Below are 23,555 nucleotides of genomic sequence, written 5' to 3' on the forward strand. Positions count from 1 at the left end.
TAAAATGACGAAGATATTGGCCATAAAAAAAGCACGAAGGCAAACTATTTTACAGTCAAAACATAATTGAGAAGAGGCAAAACCTAAACAACAAGAGGCGAATTGCTCTTAAATCATATCAGAAAGTATAAAAGAAAACTTGATCACCGTAAAAAAAAAAAAAAGTACTATCAAGAAAAATGAAACCTAAAAAATGATAGGAGCCAAATCGATCGATTTTGGAACATAAGAACAGAGGAAGGAGAACTAAGAGAAAAATCCAATAAAATGAACCTAAATTCAAACATCCAAACAAGAAGGATAAAGAGAATAAACCCTAACATCGGAGCACATCGGGTTAAAAAGACCGGCTTCTTGAATGCAAAGAAGGACGTGAAGCTCTTTGGCCTCCTATGGCGAAAGACGGGAGACCCATTCGTTCGGCCTGCGATCCACAAGATGGAAGAATTTCCCATGACGATACCTACGAGAAGCTAAGAGGCGAGCGGAACCACGAGGAGGCCGAGGAGTTACACAGGCCGGATACGAGAAACGATTTGTACAAGACCTTGTTTTGGTTTTTTTTTTTGCATTGATAGTCTTCCCTCTCTTTTAAGTTTGGTGGGAGGCAAGACTCCTAGGTTGCATCACCGTTGGATCGTACAATGATTGCTTCTAGACCGGTCCAGATTGATGGACAAGGGACTTTGCACTACAACTAAAAAAAAGCTGATAGTATTTTATCAAAAATAAAGAAAAACGCTGATGGTGCCCATAAATGGAATTTGACACCCTCCAACGGGACCAGCCAACCAATCAACAGGTTGTTCCCTTCATATAACATATGAGCAGTATTTAAATAAATCCTCGCACATTACCATGCGATACATGCACGCATACCAGTTTCAGCACTTCGGGACAAGACTGATTAAAGGCAATACTCATACGCAGCTCGAATTTTTATCAACCGCAGATGCTCCAACTCTACCTTACATATTTCTTCAAATGATCCAATTTCTCACTTGCAAATACGAATGGTTTTAGCTAGCATTTTATGGACAATAGTGTATCCTTGAATTAAATCTATGATACCCAAATTAGTACATGTTGTAATAACATACTGTACACGCTTCACCAAAGCATTAAAACCCATATCATTATCTCCTATTAGAATAGTTCAAGGACACTTTTTCACAGATGATTGTATTAGAACTGCGAGGATTATAATGTAATAGACTAAAAAGCGAATACACTACCGTTATTAAAGAGATGAAAATGTGATGCAGCGCTACTTCATTTGCTTTTTCCAAGTGCTGGTCTGACCAGCTCCAGTGGGCCAGGACACATTCCTAATGGTGGCCTCGGGTCCAGTTCTCACAAGGCTTAACTGGAGTCACAGGTCTCCTAACCTCAGAAAGCACATGAGAAACAAGAATATAAAAGGCGCAGCACACGGACAAAATAAAAGAGTAGCATAAACCTTAAAACTACATGTCTAATGTCACAATTTTGCCCCTCCACGGGACTGGAACCAGAATATGAACCCCGGTGCACGTCCTCCTCGCAGGCCAAAATAGCTGCTGTCTTTGACCACAATTAAAAAACAAAAATCCACCGACAAGAAACTGTATCCCGAAACCATAGCTATCACAAGCTCTTACCTTCCCTTAAACAAATCTACCATTTCCATCATTCCGCATATTGCTGTCGTCTCTAACATTTCCACGAACACCTGGCTCTAGACCCCGACGAGCCCTCCAATTGACAGTGGTATCAGCCCGCGACCAATTAGACGTGCCATTTCTCGATTGATACCCCTGACAAGTAGCAGTAGAATTGCTCCAGAAACACTCCATATCACTGCCTCGCTGAATGCTTGCATTACTGGCATTCGCCAATGAGCTCCCTCTGGTGGTAGAAAGCCCCGCCTGTAAAGTTCCACGACCCTTCCCAAAGCTTCTAGCTCGATTCAAGTTATTCAAGTTATTGGTTGAACGGGTACCTCACCAACAAAATCTCTTCCCCTTCCGGTGCATCCCCAACGAGATCCAGCATCTTTCCATGTTGATTGGGTGGACTTCAGCTGAGTCACAGCTTCTACTTTAGTGGCATATCTTCGCTGGCTGTTGCTCAAATTTATACATGAGTTAGCATTGCAAAATTAACAAGAGTTCTCAATAATAATATGTACCTTGCATTGTAGAATTTCATCCTAAGAGAGATCCGTGAGACATAAGAGGGGAGGATGGGTTATATGGAAGAAGCAAACATACTTGTATATCTGTGATTGCCTTGAACCCTCATATTCATGCCGTAGCTTTCTTTCCACAATGTCTGTTTCTGTTATTGTCTGCAAAAATATGAAGATACTTGCACAATGTTCATCATATAAACAGCAAGACAATGCACCATGTCATTTGTTTGATCAGATATGATAACAACAGTTGCTGTGCAACCAAAGCATCTCTTTGCGACCATTGGTATCAATACAAGTACAGCTAAACAAGGATGAAAAATAATGATAGAGATAAAACTATTGTTCTTAGAATATCTCATTTGAAAAGCACACAAGTGAATGACACTACCAAGAATACAAAGTATCAAGCTTCATAACTACGATAACAAATAAGAACAATCCTCAATCACAATGGAGTGGGAACCAAGAACTTAAAGTACCTTTCCAGGTATATTCACGAATTCTAGCAGCCTTGGGATATGTTCATGCCAATCAGGATTTATGAAAATTACAAATCTGTGCAGAAGAATGAGATGAATATGAGACAACCGTGATATGGATCAATTTGATTCTCCTTGATCACAAAAATAAAACAAGTTCTCTGATATTCTGCTCAATCAACAAACTCACGTTGCATTATCTTCTGCGATGTCCTCCATTCCTTCAATAGGAGATTTGAAGTGATGATGACCCAAATGATCATCATAAGGGCAAAAAAAACCACTGATCCCACAACTACAATACAAAAAATAGTATTAATTTTTTTTTTAAGCAGTATTACATCAGACTTAACAGCACCAGTCAGAAAAAAAACATATATACATATTTTGTTAGTTTGCACTTGCAAGCCACAAGAGATAACATAAACAGGAGGGTTTTTTTTTTTTTTTAATTCTGAGGAGATGAGGTTATCTTTCAATAAAATAAGAATCTAAAGACAGAGAACAGTTCTGTATGTTTGTCTTGTATTTTAGAACAGTTCTGCATAATTTATGATTAAAAAAAATAAGCAATATTAATCTGAAATATAAATCAGAAAAAAGAATACCTGACTGCATCAATTGGATACTTTTGCTCAGATCCTTCAATGGTACGTCTTGATGATGTATGAATTGAACTCATTTGGAACCCCAAAGCATGGCAATCCTTCACAAAAATCTTGTCCTTTCTAAACGAATTCCGTTCCATTTCATCCCCCTGCCCAAGATAATCAAAAAGATGATGACTACCAACAAACTAGAGTAAAAGATATTACCAATAAAAAAAACTCAAATTTCATACTTCCAGTTCTCTCTCACCATCCTTGTTTCTGCAAGTAGTAGTTTTTCTTCAATGAAAGGTAACTTACAAACACCCTACAAAAGATTTAACTTGCAAATTTCATGAATATTTTCTCATAAGTTGAGCAAATAAATAATAAGATGTAGAAAGTAAATTCGGATAACACTATTCAACCTGCCATGAAAAGCGTTTTCCATCCATGTCCACATGAAAATCTGATCACCACAAGGAATGTGAAGTTCCATACATGACTGAACATAAAAAAGTACATTGTAGACAAAAGCCTTACCGGAGGGATAGAACTTAACGATTGTTGAGTCCTTGCTATTCATCAAAGGCCTATATGCCTTTGGCAGAGCATGTGAACTAAACAAAAAAAAATCAATTAATAGTCTTACAAAGAAAATACGCAAACATAATTTATAATAAAAAAAATCTAATCAAACACAATTTATAATAAAAAAAATCCAATCAAACAATTTATAATAAAAAAAATTCATTCAAACACAATTTATAATTAAAAAATTCTAACTAATTAGATTTACCTTTTCGGTGGCAACACTGCCATGAGTTGATCGAAAGGTTTGAATGGACATCCAAACTCAAATTTAATCTGGGAGCAACTAAGACCTTTGAAATCCGATGCAAAAGGAGCATAGTAGAAAGGATAATGCCTGCTCAAGAATATGTCAATCTCAGCATAAATTTTGAACTAGGTGGCAATTATAAGAGTTCAGCTAGCTAGAGAATATCTGCGATAGAATCATCTTATACCAGACCATGAACGCACTCTTGAAAAATAATAATGAAGGATCCAGCAAAGACCTTCCGCATACTTTTCGACCTATATAAATGCAAAAAGAGCATTAAACAATAAAAACAGAAAAAAGAGAATGGTTATAATAAACCAAACAAGCTAAGAAACTGAGTCATTAAAGGTCAGGTCTATGGCATAAAAGCATCAAAGCAAAGTGACACAACAAGGTCTGAAAAGGTTTAAGGTTTGTAGCACCATATCTGACAAGGATACCTTCACCTTGATGTCAGTGGTCCAAGATTACAGTATCACTGAAGAGAAACTGACTTGCCTACCTCTTGGAACATCTTCCAAAGTGTGTGAATGTGATCCAGTAACATGCTAAAGAGTTCAGAAACATTTAAACGAAATAGTGATGTGATTACAGTTTGAGGTGGCAAAAGAAATATTTTAGACCAGACATAAAGCTTCCTGAACAAAAAGACAAGCAAAAAAAAAAAAAAAAAAGGAATCAAAATTTGTTTCACTTTGACATCTCCTCTATACGTCTAATCAACACAGCTAAAAAACTTGTAGATGTTTGCCAATTCTAACCACAGCGACCACTAAATTACCTTTCAAAATCAATATCATATAATCAGTATAGTATAACTTGATTTCAACCATTTGGCCCATCAAACTAGCTAATGATTTATAAGACACATGATATAGGAAGACCATACTACTGCTTTTTAAATTTTGGTGAGTAGATAATTAATGCACTCCAACAACTTTTGCAAGTATTCACATAATTGAAACATACAACGCTTTTCCTTGCGATTTCAATTTCATTTAAAGTCTCTGTGGAGAACTTTTCTCTATAATATCGAGCTTTCCACCCTGGAGAACCGAGTTTTATCTGCAAGAGAATAAAATATGTTATTACATATGATAGACATATATTTTTCTTTGGTACTAAAAATATTTACAAAAATTTCTAAACAAGTCTATCACATCAGCATCAGCATACCTTATCGTTTTGAAAAGCACCATTCTTAAACAAGTCTGCTTGATCACGAAGAAAGTCCTTCACTTTCTGCTTCAGCTCCTTTGTATTTTTGATCACCTAGGAATTTTGAGTAAATCCTAAGTAGCGGCATCACATTTGTATTAACTTTAGCTAGGAAAAAGATTCTCCCGTATGAAAAATAATGTTGCAGCAAAAAAAAAAAAAACCTGTGAGCACATAAAACATATAACCTCTAGACGATACTTTTTCCCCCAGAAAAATATGGGTAGCTCCAAATCTTAGAAAGAATTTACATACATCATTGCCATCATGACCCACAGCAAGCAAATTTTGTGGAGCAGAGACACTGCACTTCCCCTTGAAGGACTTGAAATTGTTTCAGAACTTCTGAAACTTGAACAGCTCTTGTTGTGAACTGAAATTTATAAGCCCCATCTTCTATCTCTGCTACCTCATTAGGAACTCCATATTTCATATCATATTGCTGGTGAAGGAAGCCTCACAACATTAGTAAAGTGAATGAGTAGTCTTTGTGGAACTTGCATATGTTAAATAAAAACATACTCACAAGATCATCATTTTCATTTTTATCCTTCTCTTCTTCTAGTCTTTGCTGCAACAACCTCTGCAGCTTCCTCTGTGGAAACAAGGGGGTAAAAAGGCAGAAGAATTCTCATGTTCTCCAGCATTTCTGCCAGACTAAACAAAACCGTAAGAAAAATGAACCAGCAAAAAGTCAACATTAATCTGAAAAGTGGAGATCTCTTTCAAGGAAGCAATATATCCAGATTCTGATGTAAAATATTAACCTCATTTCTCAGCTAAGCAACATAGAAGACTGTCACAGAGTTTGAACCATGCTTTTAATCCACTTAACTGATAGGTAAAACAGTTGGTTATCTGCATTACACATCACTCCTACAATTTACGTTTTGTGGGAGTAATCAGGTAAATAAACTTTAGATTTTTGGAAGGATTTGATTTCTGTCCTCCTTTTCCAGAGAAACAACAACACGAGGTCACTATCAGTTCATTAATCTTGCGAAATGAAGAAAATCGATGGGCCATCCAAAGATGGTAGTTTAACCATGGTTCACCATGCCAGTCTTGGTACCTGTACCAGTACCATGCTCCGTATAGTGTCAGTACAGCATGGTTCGTGGTATCAACACTTGAATCGCAATTATCAGTTCACAACTGGGACAGTAAAACACATCTTGGTCAGGTGGTACGGTCAAGGAACATTTAACCATGGGTTCAACAGAGCCTATCCTACAGTAATATAATATAATGGTTAGAATTATTCCTGAGACATCTAAAGAAATTCGAACAAAGAATTTCATTAGTAAGCCTCCAAGCATAAGAAAACCCTTGGCCTCATAACTTTGTGAATATAGCAACATCAGAACATCAAGACGGGACAAACATGAACATAAAATAAACAACAGAGGAATTCTTAATCAGAAGCTCTACCTGCTGCAATCTATTTCTTTTGTCAAATATTTTGTCTTCATATGATCCAACTTCGAGTATAAATCTTTCTACCCTCTTGACCTTTATGTATGCAGCTTTTTTATCATTTATCTGATTGCAAGCAACTGATACAAGTTACATTTCTCCTCCATTTTATTGAATATAGAACATAAAAAAGAGAATGTTCAGCCAAGCGAAAGAAAGATATCTCATTACTTTGCTCATATCTACGAGATAGCCCCCCATCTTCTCGAACATCTTTTTATACACATAAATCATTAAATCAATTGCTCCCTGTACAACAGGCAATGGGACATCTGAGCTTTAGATGATGTCAGAAGTAAAGAATGTATTTAAACACCACTTTTTAGACAGGCCATTGCAATATGATCAAATGGGGACGGGAAATCAATCAACATGCAATGACCATTTAAACCTAACAGAGTTAGAATGCTTAGATACCTCATGAATTTCCAAGGAAGGAAGATGTGGGAGAAAATCATTTCCAGCGAACAAACAAATAAATATGAAATCATCAATGATTCTCTCGATGTCAATTTTGAAGTCAGGAATATTCATGTCAAGCTCCAAGTATTCCCTTAATGTCCAGATATTCAAAAACTGCAAGATTGTAACATGGTCCTCCAGAATCAGAGGAGTGACATTAAAAAACAATGTACGGGGAGAGGGAGGGAGGGAGAACCTGATATGGTGTTTTTGGAAAAACATTACTGCTTTTTCTATACCACTGAGTCTTTACTTCTTTCTGCAGGCTAGGTTCAACAAATGAAAGGCAAATCTCATTCTGTTCTGCCTTTAGAACATCCTGGTAATCACCAATTAAGTGAAAAATCAACTCATGCCTTTACCTGGTTCAATTTACACAATCTTCGACGACTAACCAGAAACATAATAAGTAGCTTTTTGATTCAGATTAACAAGCAAAAGCTCCTGTAGTTAAGATAACATTAATACTTCGGTGGTTCTACCTCCCATTTTATCCCAAAAAAAAAAAGGGATAACATACCACATCATTATGTTTATTTTTGTATCACTAAAGTGGGTGCTAAACATCCTGAACAACCATATGTTCTTCAAAAGCCCCGAGTAAGAACAATTCATAGACAACCACAATCCCCATGTAAAACACTGGATAAAACTGCATGTTTTACGCATTAGATTGTGCTCCTACAGATAGACAACAAAAAACACCATTTCTCTAGCAACTAAGAGAAAGATATTATAAACTAACCTCTCGCAAAATGGAGAAGTGAATTTCATGACTAGCAAGAGCAAGCATAATGAGGTCGGCATCCTGCCAGAGATATAACACTTAAACCAAATTAGAAGATCAAGGTATATTTTGTTAAAAAATTCTAAATCCAGAAGACCTGTAATGTCTTAGATTCTCATACCTGACCATATAAGCAATGATGCAAATTTGGGTTGTAACCAGGAAGGTTGCGTTGAAGCCGTATAAATGCCATAATTTTGTGTTCTCCTTCCCCAGGAACATTAGCATCGGACAATATGACCTTCAAAATTCAACATATCAGAAACTAGCATAAGCAAGAATAGCTTTCTCACCAAATTTAGAAAGGTGATATCTGAAAATGAATAAAATATGAATTCGAGGAAGCCAGCTTTGTTGGGTCAAATGCCAATATAAATATTAAACATCACAAAAGGAGTTGCATGGAGGTCAAATTTCCTATGACTCCAGAAAATGATTTCTAATTAAAACCTAATATGTAAATAGGAGTATAAGTCATTAATCTATCGATTAATCTTATTTATCTTATATCTGGTTAAAAAAAAAACCACGAGTTATAGAAACTGCAGAAGAAAAGATCTTAGAGATTGAGATTTACATGTCATGAGGTCTTTATATGAAAAGAGTTGAACAAATTCAACAATCCAATACAGTCCTAACTTGGTGTCAGGCAAGTCACTGCACATATTGTAATCAAACATCTGACCTTTATTGACCTCCATCCAGGATCACTGTGTAATCTCAAGCGGATGTAGTACTCCAGTGCCTTGGACAATTTCTCCATAAATACAGTTCCAGGGGTAATAATATTAGAATCCGAAACCTCATATTCGCATTTTGGAAAAACAGTCTTCCCCTCCTTCTCAAACTCCCTTCTCATCTTTTCCTCTTCCGCTTCCTATTTAACATATACCATGCTATTTGAATCCAAAATTTTTACATGATTATTATTAATAGGAAGTAAGATCATGATATAACTAAAGTATAATGAAAGGAAAGCAGACCGCCATCTCAGCTTCTTTAGTCGTACGGAATCTTCGTGCTCGCTGATGATTCATTTTGGCCCTTGGTGCAACACCATCTGCCCTCGAAAATTAATAACAAGAGAGAGAAAGTTCAGCTATCGCAACTGTAGTAACCGAGCACTGAATCTTTAATTCAATGTGTAAGGAGGCAGCAAGGCAATAAGAAAAATAGACTTAAGAGAAGCTACATGGTACTGAAACTTGAATAAGTTAACATTAATGAATACATCAAGAGGAAATTGAGGTGGACCCTTGGATTGACTGCCACTTGGTGGTTATGCCCTGTTGATTGGTCATTTTATTCATGGCCCTTGTTTCTGATGGTCATTTTATTCTTAGTGCATGGTGTGCATATGATTGTCTATAAAACAAACATAAATGTGCATGGAAATGGAACAGGAATTACTGATCGTAAAAACTATGTGTAATTATACAGAGGACTAAATGTCATACGGAACCAGACCAAGTACTTATCATGAAGTGGTGGTCAAATAAAGGATCAGAATTCAATTTGACCAGATATGTTTTCAATGCAAAAGGCATATCATATAGAGTTCTAAATGACCATTGTGACCCTGACACCATAATTCTGAAAAGTCTCGCACTTCCGAAATATGGATAATAATTAGAGAGAAGATAAGATGGCAAAATTGGCAATTTATCCAAGCCATTGAAACGTTTAGCAAAAGAGTCATAAACCCTCGCAGTAATATATAAGAAATGAGAAAAATAAGAAATACAGAGCAATAGACGGTTTGCTACAATTCTCCCAGAGAAAGAAGCACGAAGAAGCAGAATAAAGGGATCTACCGATTGCCATATAAAGAAGCTTCCTCGGTCGCACAATGCGAAAGATCCGGTCTACGTATTCAAAGATTGCCTTGAAGACCTCCTCAAACGTCGTCGGTGGGAAAAGCTGAGTTAAGAAATCGGGAAGACTTCAGGCAAATCACGAGACTACCAATGCATTGATTAATTACAAGAACAAGCTTCAGACCCACGTACCAAGATTAAGAGATACATGAAGTATATTCACTCGGACAAGCAAGTAGATAAAAGAAAAATATGCAGGTGCATAACTACACATATATATGACCAGTTCAGATTTTAGAACCGATTTGCACTCTGCTACGTGGAAGAAAATACAGAGCTAGAAGTAGAAAAGCGTTGAAATTAAAATATTTATGAAAAGCCTACACACAAAAAGAGAAATGAAAAGGAAAATGGAAGCCTGTTATTGCTTGATACAGCTTCTGGTTTCTGGCTTAGATATCAAAAAATCCAAATAGGAAAGTGAATTAGACCGGACCATATGTATGATAAGATCGACCTTTTGCTTTTCATATTGTTTAATTATGAGATCTTTAGAGCTTTTAGTAGCGGAGACTTGCTGATTTTTAATATATATATATATATATATTGTAAAAAAAAAAAGAATGAAATCAAAAGCAAAGAATCGGCGCAGAAGAATGCTGATTCCAATATCAATATTCACATGTTATTTCACGAGTTATTTGCAGAGAAAGAAAAACACAGAATCAACAACGGTACCAAACACATGCCCTGCATGCGCTTTTTTAATTTCTTACGTTGGAAGAGAGAGTGTTGGAAGAGAGAGCGTAAGCGTGGGGTTACCTGATCCTCCGGGTGGAAGCAAGGATGGATGATGCCGTTCATGTCCAGGTAGAGATTGTCAAATTCCCTTCCATTGGGGTTTGGAAGGGAGGTATCCACATCGTGTCCCCGTTCCTCCACCGCACTGACCACTATCTTTGGGTACTTATCTACCAGCCAACGATAGAAAGATGGAACACCCATCTCCCTCTCTATGTATCTGATCAGAGAAAGACGGGCTTAATATCGACCGCTAGGCACCTAGTTAATTATATATATGAACTGGGCTTCCCACATCCAGCATCTGAAGAGACGCGGAGAGAGAGAGAATGGGTGCGTTGCGTCACGCGTGAAGATGTTGGACGGCGATGGAAGAAGGGAAGGTAATGTCAGCAGCCATTGGCACGGATGTCGAAGGGGAGATGATGCTGAGGAGATACGATGGGTGCAAGAGGCGATTCCGTTCCACATTTATACTCTTGCCGTCACCTTTTGGTTAAGGTTGAATGCTGCCGACCGCTCGCACACGGCGCACCAGACTAGCGTCTTCCTTTTAGTTCTTTTCGGAATAAAAGTACGCCACTAATAAAAGGAAAAAGAGAAAAATTCTAATAAATCTGGACTTCTTTTTATGTCGGTGTTTTCTTTTTAGTGCTTTTAAAAGAAAAGCAAGCCACCGGTGGGGGGCGGGGAACGTGAGGACGTATTGCTTCAACCAGGTCGAAAACAATTCATTTTAAAAGGAAATTAAAAAAAAAAAATCTTGCGAGAATTTAAGTTGGTCTCGGGGACCGTAGTTGATAATCATGGAGGTTCTGCGATGTTCCGGTGCTCAACGTTAATTAATAATATAATATGATTCGAGTGCGGGAAGACGGCCACCCATGCACTTAAATGCACGGCCACCTATGTTCTGACTCGGAAAAGTCCATGGCTCTTCAAGGCCCAAATGTGTCGGAAAAGAAAGAAATTAATGGTGGTACGTCTAAATTGGTTTGCGTTTGCAGGAGGGAATGATTCAGAAGAAAGCTGATGCCGCTTGAAACGAAGGAGACATCTCCAGCTCGAAGATCAGCCAACCAAATACAGATCGGTTCCCTTGTCATAATACGGGGGCAGCCATCGGAGGGTGGAGTGAATCCTTGGATGCCCCCTGAAAGTGGATAAAATATTGATTCTATTGATCGACTGGGCCAGGACAGGCTGGGGCCAGGATTTGACCAGGATGCAGATATATCCTTCGACGTGGGCTTCGACCAACTCGATCTTCGAGCCTACCTTTCAGGTCCGAGTCGAATTCTTACTTAAGCTTCGAACTGGGTCCAATCTTCATGAGCTTCTCTTTTAATTTTGAAAAAAATACTAAAAAAGAATGCTTTACAATATTTGCAAAATATTAAAATTAATTAAATATCGCCAACAATCTACAGCATGTTTACTATCTTATTAAATTCATATGTTGACAGCAATTGCCAAGTCTACAAATGTTTCAAATATAAAATAAAATTAATACAAAAAAAATAAAAAGGGGCCAAGGCTTTGGCCGGCCTTTATTTCCCAAGTCTGAGTCTAACCTATTTGTTATTGTCCTTATCTATTTTCTGACCTGGCCCAGACTGTCAGATGTAAAACCTCTAGCCCAAGCCCGCTAGACTGTGTACATTGTGGGTTTAAAAAGTCGCAGACGAGTAAACAACCCCTCTCATGTAGGAGAAGATATTCGTTGCAACGATGATATCACGTTAAAATTATCATAATTCAATCAAAAATTGAGAATTAATAGCTAGCATAGGACATCATTCATAAAATTGATAAAATACATGACACTCGATGAAATGCAGATGCTCTCATTAGATTGTGACAAGTTTGATGTGGTAAGCCAAACTATCATTTCAGTTCATTAACTTTCAGCTAATTTTTATTTCAGACAAAATTTATTGGAGTTTTCAGAGAAAGACAATTTTTTAAAAAAAAAATTCAGACAAGAACAAGAACTAACGCTGTTAGAATTTTTTAACAAAATGGGTCATGTGACTTGCACATGACTCTCATTAATCAGACTTGGCATAACTCCATCTGACATGGCAAAATGAAAAAAAGCTCAAAATAGAAAAAAAAAGCGAGAAAAGGGCTAAAAGATGAAACAATAGATGCTGAGGTTTTTATCTTCATCTCTGCATAGGAATCCAGATGAAATCGATCACATGATGAAATAGTACACAGTTCTCATTTTCGAAAGATCGACAAAAGCTTGGAAGAGAATCTGACAGTCGGTGAACTTAGAGTAATGTTCTTCACAAGTTATTATTGAGGTGAGAACTGAAATTGAAATTTTATGGATTACTGAAATTACTGAAACTGAAGTGTGGTGTGGAGATTTTAGGTTAAAGTTTGATTTTTGTCATTAACAATCCATTTGAGATTATAATTTTAGGTTAAAATTTTATTGAGAAATTCTAGGGATCTATTTTGTAATTAAAAAATTTCAACCATTGACTTATGTGTTGGGCATATAAGTGCATTTGCATGTTTGTTTATGACGGAGTTTAGGATATATTTGTCATGTTCTTATTGAGTGACGAGATTGTCTATTATTTTATTGTTTTAAAATGACAACTGATAATAAACTAGAGTTAAACTTCTATCCTGGAGGAGTTTTATTACCAAGAACAATCAAAGATTTTATGATGGGGGTATAGAGCAGTTGATAGACATAGATCCTGATTACATGTCATATATAGAGATCATCAGCACAATTAATTACAATAATCTTTGGTATTACAATGTTAGAAATGTATACTATACCGTTCTTTAGGGCACACTGACTCATGACCTTAGAATTTTAAAGAATAACGCAGATGTGCTTTATATGGTGAATGTGTATGCTGGTGATGTTATTCAAGTGTATGTGAAGCATGAGGTGGAAGAAGTAGATGTGGAAGGGAGGGTCACTGATGATGTACCAACTAATATGACAGAACCAGAGATACATCAAAAAGATGCAGGACATGTAAGGCATGATGTGGAGGGCAGTCAAGCAAATCCCACTATTTTGAAAGGGCACTAGGGTTGGTAACCAAGGGTTGTGATTGATTGTGGTCTTTGCCATGAAGCTGTCCATAATAAAACTGGATGCCCATACGAGGATGACACCAATGAGCATCAATCAAACAATGATGTGATATAATGAATTCCATACTTATTTACATTAAATAAATTCCTTACATAATGCACTCACTTTTATATATTTTGACAATTTGTTGGATCTAGTGTAAGTGTAAATGATGTTAGGACTGAAACTAGCAGAGATAATAGGGGTGGAAGTGTTCAAAGGAGAGGGAGGAGAGAATGTGGCAGAACTACAACTGGTGATGCTATGAAGCATGTTCCTAGAAGATCTGGGATATATGTGTAAGAGAGGACTGAAAATACCTACATAAATGTGATAAGCCTTTCTTTTTAATTTTTTTAAATAAATTTAAGTTCAATATGCACTGGATTGTAGGAGATTTTAATTTGTTTTATTCTTTTGTTAATGCAAGTTGGTCCTAACTTTGATACACCTGTTCTAATTAGTGAACCAGCCATGCATGATTCAACTCCAACCACAAGTGATATCACTCAGCAGGCTACTTTATTTGGCAGTCAAGGATGCGAGGTAGCATCAAGATCGGAGTTTGGAATGGATTGAATTTATGCATTATCTTTTTGGTCTAATTTTGTAATAGTTAGTGAACTTAAATGCCAACTGGTGCAGTTTGACAGTTTGATACTTTTGTAAGCATTTGACAGTTTAATAGAAATGACAACTTTGATACTTTTGTAAGTATTTGACAGTTTAATGGAAATAATTTTCAAAGTATTTGATAGTTTAATGGAAATAGCTTTCAAGCTTTAATCTCGATAATTCTGCTTCAATGATGAGAAATGTATGTAAACAAAGTTGCAATAGATAGACTGTAACACCCCGACCCAAATCAGCCCAAAAAGCCCAAAGTAAAAAAAAAAAAAAAAAAAAAAAAAAAAGAATGAAGAAGACTCCCGCTGGGAGTCTTCTTCCACCCAAATCACTGATGGAGAGGTTGAATCCGAGACGGATTTGACCTCCCCTACATCCTATAAAACCCCCTCTCCTTCCCTCTAAGGTGAGCACCGGATTTTTCTTTTATTTTTCTCGAATTTTTCCGTTGAAGCCGCGGATGTCCTCATCGTGTTCATCTCAAATACTCGCCGGAGACCTCACCGGAGTCGGAGGTAAACCCGTCTTCCCCTTCTTCTCTTCTTTCCTCTCTTTTCCACGGCTTCGTGCACCCTCGCCGGCCGTCAGGATCGCCGGAAAATCCATGAATAAGATGACCCTGTTTTTGCTCTGTTTCGGCCGGACTCTTCCCTCTCTTTTCCGGCCACCGGCGCCGCCGGTTGCGGCGTCCCATTCCCGATACCGAACCCCCATCTCCCTCTCTTCCTTCCCTGAAAATTTTGACCGCCGGCGATCGGCCAATGGCCGGAAATCACGAAGAAAGGGGACGGATCCCCTGTTTTCTGATTTTTTTCTTTGTTTTTGCCGCCGTCCTCCTCTTCGCCGCCGGCCGAACTCCATCGTCGGCCGTTGTCGGATCTCCGGCCAAGCCACCGGAGCCCGAGCCACCGAGGGGGGGACCTCACGGTCCTCCCCTGTTTCAGCCAAGGGAGGCCGCGGGAAGAAAAGAAGAAAGGAAGAAGAAGAAGAAAAGAAAAAGAAAAGAAAAAGGAAAAAGAAAAAGAAAAGAAAAGAAAAAGAGAAAAATAAAAATAAAAATAAAATAAGAAGAAGAAGGAGAGAATTTTTCTCTCTCTCCTTTCTCTCTCTTTTCTCTCTCCTCTCTCTACCTTCTCTCTCTACATTTTCTCTCTCTAGATTCTCTCTCTAGACTTTTCTCTCTCTTTATGGATTTTGTCTCTCTAGGATCTTTTCTTTCTCTCTGATTGCATCATGAACCCTAGAATAAACTTGAAGATGAAAATAAGATGATCCGAGGTTGCTCCGAAATTCGTGCAGTAGGTCTGATTCCAGTCTGATCCTATTTGAAATTTGTAACACTTAATTCATATTGAGTCACCCTGATAGGACCTCTGATGATCTCGATCATGAGTGCCTCATCGGAAGGATACGAAAGTTTCTCTCTCCACTTTCTCTCTCTACTTTCTCTCTCTAGAATTTTCTCTCTCTTCATAGATTTTCTCTCTCTAGAAGTCTTATGGATCAGTGGAGGATCTAGATAATTAGATAAATCCTAATTTTGATTAATCCTAAGAGAGGTCCTCGATCTGTGTTATTAGGATCGATTATCGATAATTTTCTCTATATATGATTTTTATATTTGATCAGGGTCATGAAGAGATACGATTATCTGCATAAGATATCGAGTGGAATATCTTATTAGAGAAATTTATAAATCAAAGAAGAACATTGATTTCTGTGCTTGGATCAGTCACCGGTAAAGGTAAGAATTTCTGTACATGATCATCATTATATATGTTATTTTATCGTTGATTTTATCTCATTGGTTTTGCATCGTTGGATTTGAGATCGATGAATTTATTATATCTGAGATATTGTTATTTATTTATGTGATATTGAGCATGAGTATGCTATATCAATACAAATGTATCAGCGATTGATGGCATGTTATGTGTATGACATATTTATTTCACTGCAAAAGATGAATTGATTAATAAAGTTAAATATCATAATTTCATGAATACGAAAAGAAAGAGAATTATGATTTGGACTGGCCTTGTCATGTGGAATAACTTGCCAGGAGCTTATGCCTGGGACAGCCCCCACAGGCTTATGTGTGGAAGAATATGATCCGAGAAAGATCATGAAGAATCTGATCCGAGAAAGATCATGAATGATTTGATCCGAGAAAGATCATGGCCACTTTGATCCGAGAAAGATCATGAATATTTCGATCCGAGGAAGATCACAGAAATCGATCCGAATAAAAGATCGTCGCATGATCCTGGTAGTCCAAAGCCAAAGCCAAAGCTAAAGCTAAAGCCAAAAAGAAAGGATTAAAGATGATGTGATAATAGAAGAAAATAGAAAGATAAGACATGAAACAATCGTTGAATAAAATTGTTTCACTTATTTAACATATGATGATGCATCTATTTTGATAAAACAGATAATCTATAAATGTTTGCAGTATTTTGGACAGTGAACATCGACTTTTATGTATTATTGCCTATCATTATTTTCAGATTATATTATTATATTGGTGTGATATGGGAATTCTTACTGGGCTGTAAAGCTCACACCCCTTCATCTTTCTTTTCTTCTCAGAGTTACAGGATGCTTATGGTTGGCTATGGCCTGGATTTATGGGTGAGCAGAAGGATAGATAAAAGTGTCATAGTATCTGATCAGAGAATTGAAAAAATTTAAATTGTAATTATGCAAGGTTTTATGAATTATTATTGAAATTAAATATTATGGTTGTTAAGATTGTAATGATTTAATTTGGCCTTGCATATTCTTTAGGGTTTACTCTAAGGAGTGTGCGGCCATCACGTATCCGACCCGGGTGTTGGGTTCGGGGCGTGACAGAATGGTATCAGAGCTCAGGTTATGATCATTAAGAATTATAATATAAGTGATTTAAATATTACAGAGTAATAATAGAGCTTAGGTTATGATCATTGGAGATTACGATATAAATAATTAGGATGTGATAGAATAATATCAAAGCTTAGGTTTAAGATCACTAGAGATTATGAAGAGATATTAAAACTTTATGTAAGATCAGTAGGATGTGACAGAGTGGCATTTGAGCTTAGAACTTAGGTTACGTTTATTCGAAGACAATGATACAAGTGATTAGGATATGATAGAATAGTACTAGAGCCCAAGTTTAAGGTCACTAGGGATTGTCATATAAGTGATATCAAAACCTTGGGATTATAATCACCAGAGTATGATTGATAATATCGGAGTTTAAGATTTTGATCATTAAAGGTATGATAGAATGATATTAGAGTTTAGGTTATGATCACTAGGAAATATGATTTAAGTGGTATTTGAGTTTAAGGTTATAATTATTCAGAATTATAATTCTAGTGATATCTGAACTTAGGTTATAATCATGAGGAATATAATAGATATAAAAGAGAAGATTCAATATTCAGATTTCGAATCAATAGATATTAAGATGAAACTTATGTAATGATTTCAAACATAGAAAGTAGATCAAGTTTTAATTTTTTATATGCTATACCCAAAGGTAGTAAAGATGAAGAAACTTAAAATTTTGTCCTAAGTTTTATCTGAAATTTGAAGGTTGGATCTATCTTGATCGATCTAACATATAAGGATATTTTTATCTTTGATATAATTATATAATTTGATAAACCAAGATCAGAGTGCGCAGCAAAAGCATGGTGGGTTAAATTGATTAGAAATATTAATTCTTTGATTCTGAAGATATTATGGAATACATTAGTTGTTAATAAAGAATAATTTTAATCTGATCATAGTCGGATAATTTTTGTTAGTAGGTTGTTTCATTATAGATAATGCCAAAAAATTTTAGATATCTCAAGTTTATTAATAGCTTGATAGTTCTGATATTAGTTCAAATTTAGAATATCCTGACATAGATCTCATATTTTTTTTTAAATTTAATATTGTTACTCGAACTGATATAGAAGATTGAGATTTTTCTTAAGACGAGAGTTTATATATAAAATTTGTTGGAAAATCAAGTGAAGAAAGAAATCGATGATGGTAAAGAGTGCTCGATGTTTGATCTTTATTTATCAGGGGTAGTATGAGATAATTATGAATTCCGAGTGAAATGTATTAGACAAATAACGGTGGTATATTAATACAAGTTTAAAATGTTACAGTTCTTCAAAAAAAAAAAGTTGAGCAATCAATAAGAAGGGATGAGTTTAAAATTTCAAATAATTTTGTTATAACAAGATCATGAGAAATAAATAATATATATGACATTATTGTAAGCTTGAGAATGATATGAAGAATGTATACCTTGAAATATATCTCAACAATATAACTTAATTTCGAGGACGAAATTATTTGAAGGGGGAAGAATGTAACACCCCGACCCAAATCAGCCCAAAAAGCCCAAAGTAAAAAAAAAAAAAAAAAAAAAAAAGAATGAAGAAGACTCCCGCTGGGAGTCTTCTTCCACCCAAATCACTGATGGAGAGGTTGAATCCGAGACGGATTTGACCTCCCCTACATCCTATAAAACCCCCTCTCCTTCCCTCTAAGGTGAGCACCGGATTTTTCTTTTATTTTTCTCGAATTTTTCCGTTGAAGCCGCGGATGTCCTCATCGTGTTCATCTCAAATACTCGCCGGAGACCTCACCGGAGTCGGAGGTAAACCCGTCTTCCCCTTCTTCTCTTCTTTCCTCTCTTTTCCACGGCTTCGTGCACCCTCGCCGGCCGTCAGGATCGCCGGAAAATCCATGAATAAGATGACCCTGTTTTTGCTCTGTTTCGGCCGGACTCTTCCCTCTCTTTTCCAGCCACCGGCGCCGCCGGTTGCGGCGTCCCATTCCCGATACCGAACCCCCATCTCCCTCTCTTCCTTCCCTGAAAATTTTGACCGCCGGCGATCGGCCAATGGCCGGAAATCACGAAGAAAGGGGACGGATCCCCTGTTTTCTGATTTTTTTTCTTTGTTTTTGCCGCCGTCCTCCTCTTCGCCGCCGGCCGAACTCCATCGTCGGCCGTTGTCGGATCTCCGGCCAAGCCACCGGAGCCCGAGCCACCGAGGGGGGGGACCACAAGTCTTTTTTTTGTATTTTTTCTATTGCAAGTTGAATCTGCAAGTTAAATTGCTACTCTTTTAGTTCAGCATTCTAATTGCTCTCATTTTCATTTAATTGACCAATTGCATGATTAGAAAAGGCATAATCTCTGCTGCAATCTCCCTTCCCTTAGCATCTCTTTTCACTAACTTGTTGTAATCTCTTAATTTTATTCTTCATATTCAAAATCTCCAATCTTTGCCTCATTATAACATCTCTAGCTCGTGCAGGAAGAGGAGGATCGATCCATTCAAAAAAGTTGCACGCTGTAGATGACTGGATTCAACCCAAATCGGGGGCCAATTAAAACCAAAAGTATTTTCATGAAAAAATACTTACTGAATATTTTGGGCATCTATAAAACATCTACCCTGCACTCCATGGCTTGAAGTTTGTTCAGCATCCTGCGACCATCCCACACATGCAAATCCTCTGCCCACCAGTAGCGTTAGTTGATTCTTCAGATGCATAATTCTAATTCATTTTCCGTACTAGCTCTGTTTGGTGAGCCCAGCACCTGTGTGTGATAGAAAACTAGAAGAACTCTTCAATGCCCCGAAAATCTGTGCATGACCTTCGTCGTATTTTAATTCAACACCCTCAAAACCCTAATTCTGGGTTCCACCTTCTTTATAGCAGTCCTTTCTCTTTTTTTTTACTTTTTTTTCTTAAGCTATCCACGTCAGATATAAAGAGCAAGTGTCATGTGATCCATTTGTTAAAAAATTCTAACAACACTAGCTCTCATTTTTATTTAATTTTTTTTAAAAAAATATTGACCTTTTTGTAAATTGAAAAAAAATATCTTGAAATAAAAATTAGTTGAAAATTAATATCTGAAATGGTAGTTTGGCCAACGTGATATCACCGTTCAAGGAATATTTTCTCCCCATGTAGTATTAGTTCAAACTTGAAGAACAAAATGAAGAAAGATCCTATTTTTTGCTCAAATATATGAACATTTTGATATTTTGTTGATAGTAATATATTTTGATTAATAATATCAAAAATTAATGCATGCCATAATACATTGCACATATCTGCATAAAAGGCTTGTCATGTCAGATTGGCGCATGGACACTTCTCAAATATTTTATTAGAACGGTAAGGATTATGATGTGATAAATTAAAATTTAAATATTATTTTATAATTAAAAAATATAATTATGATTAATTTTTTATTTTTTTTTTTCCAGCAGATAGTGTGGTAGCTCCCGTGGATGAGGGAAACTTTTCTTTCTGGTGGCCTTTGGTCAGGTTCTTATAGATCTGTTTTTTAAGATAAAAAATTATTTAAAAATTTATATTTTTTAAATAAATATTTTTTAAATAATATTTAGATAAAAAAATAATTTATTTATATTTTTTTATCTATAAAAAGTAGTTTCAAATTTATTACTTATTTTTTTACATTACTATTTTCTGAATAAATTGATAAAATTTATCATATTTTCATGATATCTTTATGCTTTTTGATTTGGCTAAATTATTAATATTAAATGATGAGACATTGAAAATGTGAATGGATATTTTAGGTATAGTATTAAATATCTATTTATCGACTGATGAAAAAATAATTTAGTCACCTTTTGGATGAATAGATACAATTTTTTTCATTTTATGGTAAATATTGTCTATGTAAAATAACTTATTATCTTGAAAAATATGATAATATGAGTAAATTGTCAATAAAAAATTGATCAATTTTTTTTATAATATTTATCTATAAAAAAAAATCCTATGAGGTTTAGTTCAAGTCTAAGAGGCCTTATAACCCCACCAGACACGAGAAAATTTGGAATTAAAGGTGCAGTACATGGACATGAAGAACAGTAGAACAGACTGTAAAGATACATGTCACAGTTTTGCTCCACAGGTTTGACAGCACGAGATCATGAAGCCCGGTGTATCTCCCACTCTTTGACCACAATAGAATGCTGAGATGATAACGAGGATAAATAGAAAAGTTGACAACAAGAAGACACGAAACTGTATCCCGATACCGTAGCTACCACCGGGTTTTTTACCTTCCCTTCGTGTCAAACAAATCCACTTAAGATACATATTTTACTCCTTTGACCTGATTTGACTCGTTCATACAGACAGGTTGGGTCCGAATATTATTCATTTAATAAAAAAATCAATTTAGCTCTAGACTCCTGATTCAATTAATAAACAGATTGAATTTAAGTTGATAGATTTGTGACCTAATTCATATCTAATCCGATTGCTACTCGTTGCTTTTTTTTTTTTTAATATATTTTATTGATTATCCACTAAAAAATTCAATCTCTGATTTTTAGCACGCAAGTAATGTGAATTAATTTTTTTGGTTAGTTATCCTATGGTAGTGTAGTGGTCCTGCTCCCAACCTCCGTTAAGACAATAGCAATTATAATATCTTGATGAGTATCAATGTATTTTTGGGACCCATCTTTCATGATACTACTCATATTGTTAGGTAAAATCATTATTTTGCCATTATCATCCAAAACTTCTTGGTATTGTGACAGCCATTATGTCAACTTCAACATTCACTAGCAATATTCATGAAAGGAAAGAAGAGGAAGGAGAATCTGATGGCATGATGAGAAAGGAGACAAAGAAAGTGGGATCTTTTACAAGTATAAACCGCAAAAGACCGACAAAACCAGAGAGAAATGGCCACCAGGCTACGTTACTTCAAATTGAGACAGTAAAACGACCTTTGAGCAATCAATATTTGGTTGTTACGAGGCGGAGACTACTATAAGGAAAACTTCTTGAGACAACTAAGAAACTCTCGCCGAGCGTATACAATTAGAAACATCCTTTTAGAGTCCGATGCACGCTTTATAATCCCACACAGACAATCTAAAAATTAGATTAATTAGCGACGCCAAAAAGCTCTGGTACTTTTCCCATCTCCGTCATTGGAAGCAAGAGATAGAGGACTGGCGCATTGCCTATCAAGTCAATGCTCAACTTATAATTTTATATTAAAGTTCGAAGGCATCTCATCGAGCAACAAAACTTGAAGCTAACCGCATTGCTCATAAAATAAGATTAAGCCTTACATGATAAAAGTAATCATTCAAGGTCAATAGCATTGGTCCTTTTATACATTTTTTAAGTTGCCGAGTATGGTAGCACTGAGAAGAAAAAAAACAAATAGATTAGGCTAATGGCTGCCATGTGCCTTTCTAGAGTGTTTGGATTTTTTATTACATGGGAACCATACGGTTTATGTACCGTTAAGTGAATAGGTATCTCAATGGAGGTTCCATACAATTAGAAAAGGATATCATATACCGGACAAAAATCGTGATACAATAAGTTGTAGACGTAGACATCACGCCTTTACGTCAAACCATCACGTGTAGCCTCAGGTGCCGAGTTTTGTCTATTCGAGGCCACGGATGTTTTGTCTTTTATTGCGTTCCAACGGCAGGAATTGTGATAAACTTATTACGTGTCTGTCACTAGGCTATATTTTCACCGTAGAAAGGCTAATGCTACTAATCTTAATCGCATTCTTTTTTTCTTTTTTTTGGTACAAAATCTTAATCGCGTTCAGCAAAAACGTGTTAAGGTATTTTGGTATTAATTTTGGATATCATGGTGGATTAGCTACGTACGTACTCCGTCAAGTATACTTTCCTCGGTTGTAAACTTATAGTTTGTGGGTTATTAGAGCTACTGATGGGAATTAAATGACGAGCATGTCGGCCTTCAGCTTAGTTTCTTAGATCAATAGCCTTTCAGCTATTTGTGTGCAACAAAAAGAGGAGACCATTCCATAAAAAATCGGTCGAAAATTGAAAAACTACGGCTCCAACCCCAGGTGATGCTTGAGGACTCCCGTTACATGTATATGAATATATTTTTTTTTAATCTTGTGACAAAAGGAATTGGTGTAACTTATATGACTTAGTACATGACTTATAGATAGATCATATATTTATTTATTTTTTTTATAAGAAAGATGAGAGTTGGAGGAAGGCGATTCGGTGCATCTATCTTCTCTGGACATGATCATAGGGCCTCAACTCCTACTGAAGAATATTCGATTCGATCGAAGGCCAATGGACCATATGCCGTTTCATTG

General features: G+C 36.2%; 1 protein-coding gene across 1 annotated transcript; it reads right to left on the bottom strand.

The window, feature by feature from the left end:
• Positions 1-1,237: 1,237 nt before the first annotated feature.
• On the bottom strand, positions 1,238-11,066 carry LOC105052137 (5'-3' exoribonuclease 3). Its single transcript, XM_073243898.1, is given in 25 exon segments — positions 1,238-2,102; positions 2,253-2,329; positions 2,656-2,731; positions 2,846-2,950; positions 3,264-3,412; positions 3,497-3,570; positions 3,671-3,711; positions 3,786-3,862; positions 4,042-4,170; positions 4,276-4,340; positions 5,056-5,151; positions 5,263-5,358; positions 5,560-5,608; positions 5,610-5,746; positions 5,831-5,899; positions 6,736-6,846; positions 6,952-7,029; positions 7,198-7,356; positions 7,439-7,561; positions 7,988-8,050; positions 8,151-8,270; positions 8,715-8,906; positions 9,013-9,089; positions 9,844-9,949; positions 10,669-11,066. Coding segments are annotated over 21 exon segments (2,094 nt in total). The 5' UTR covers positions 10,852-11,066; the 3' UTR covers positions 1,238-2,102; positions 2,253-2,329; positions 2,656-2,731; positions 2,846-2,950; positions 3,264-3,363.
• Positions 11,067-23,555: the final 12,489 nt, after the last annotated feature.

The sequence above is a fragment of the Elaeis guineensis genome, chromosome 9, assembly GCF_000442705.2.
Source record: "Elaeis guineensis isolate ETL-2024a chromosome 9, EG11, whole genome shotgun sequence".
Taxonomy (NCBI): domain Eukaryota; kingdom Viridiplantae; phylum Streptophyta; class Magnoliopsida; order Arecales; family Arecaceae; genus Elaeis; species Elaeis guineensis.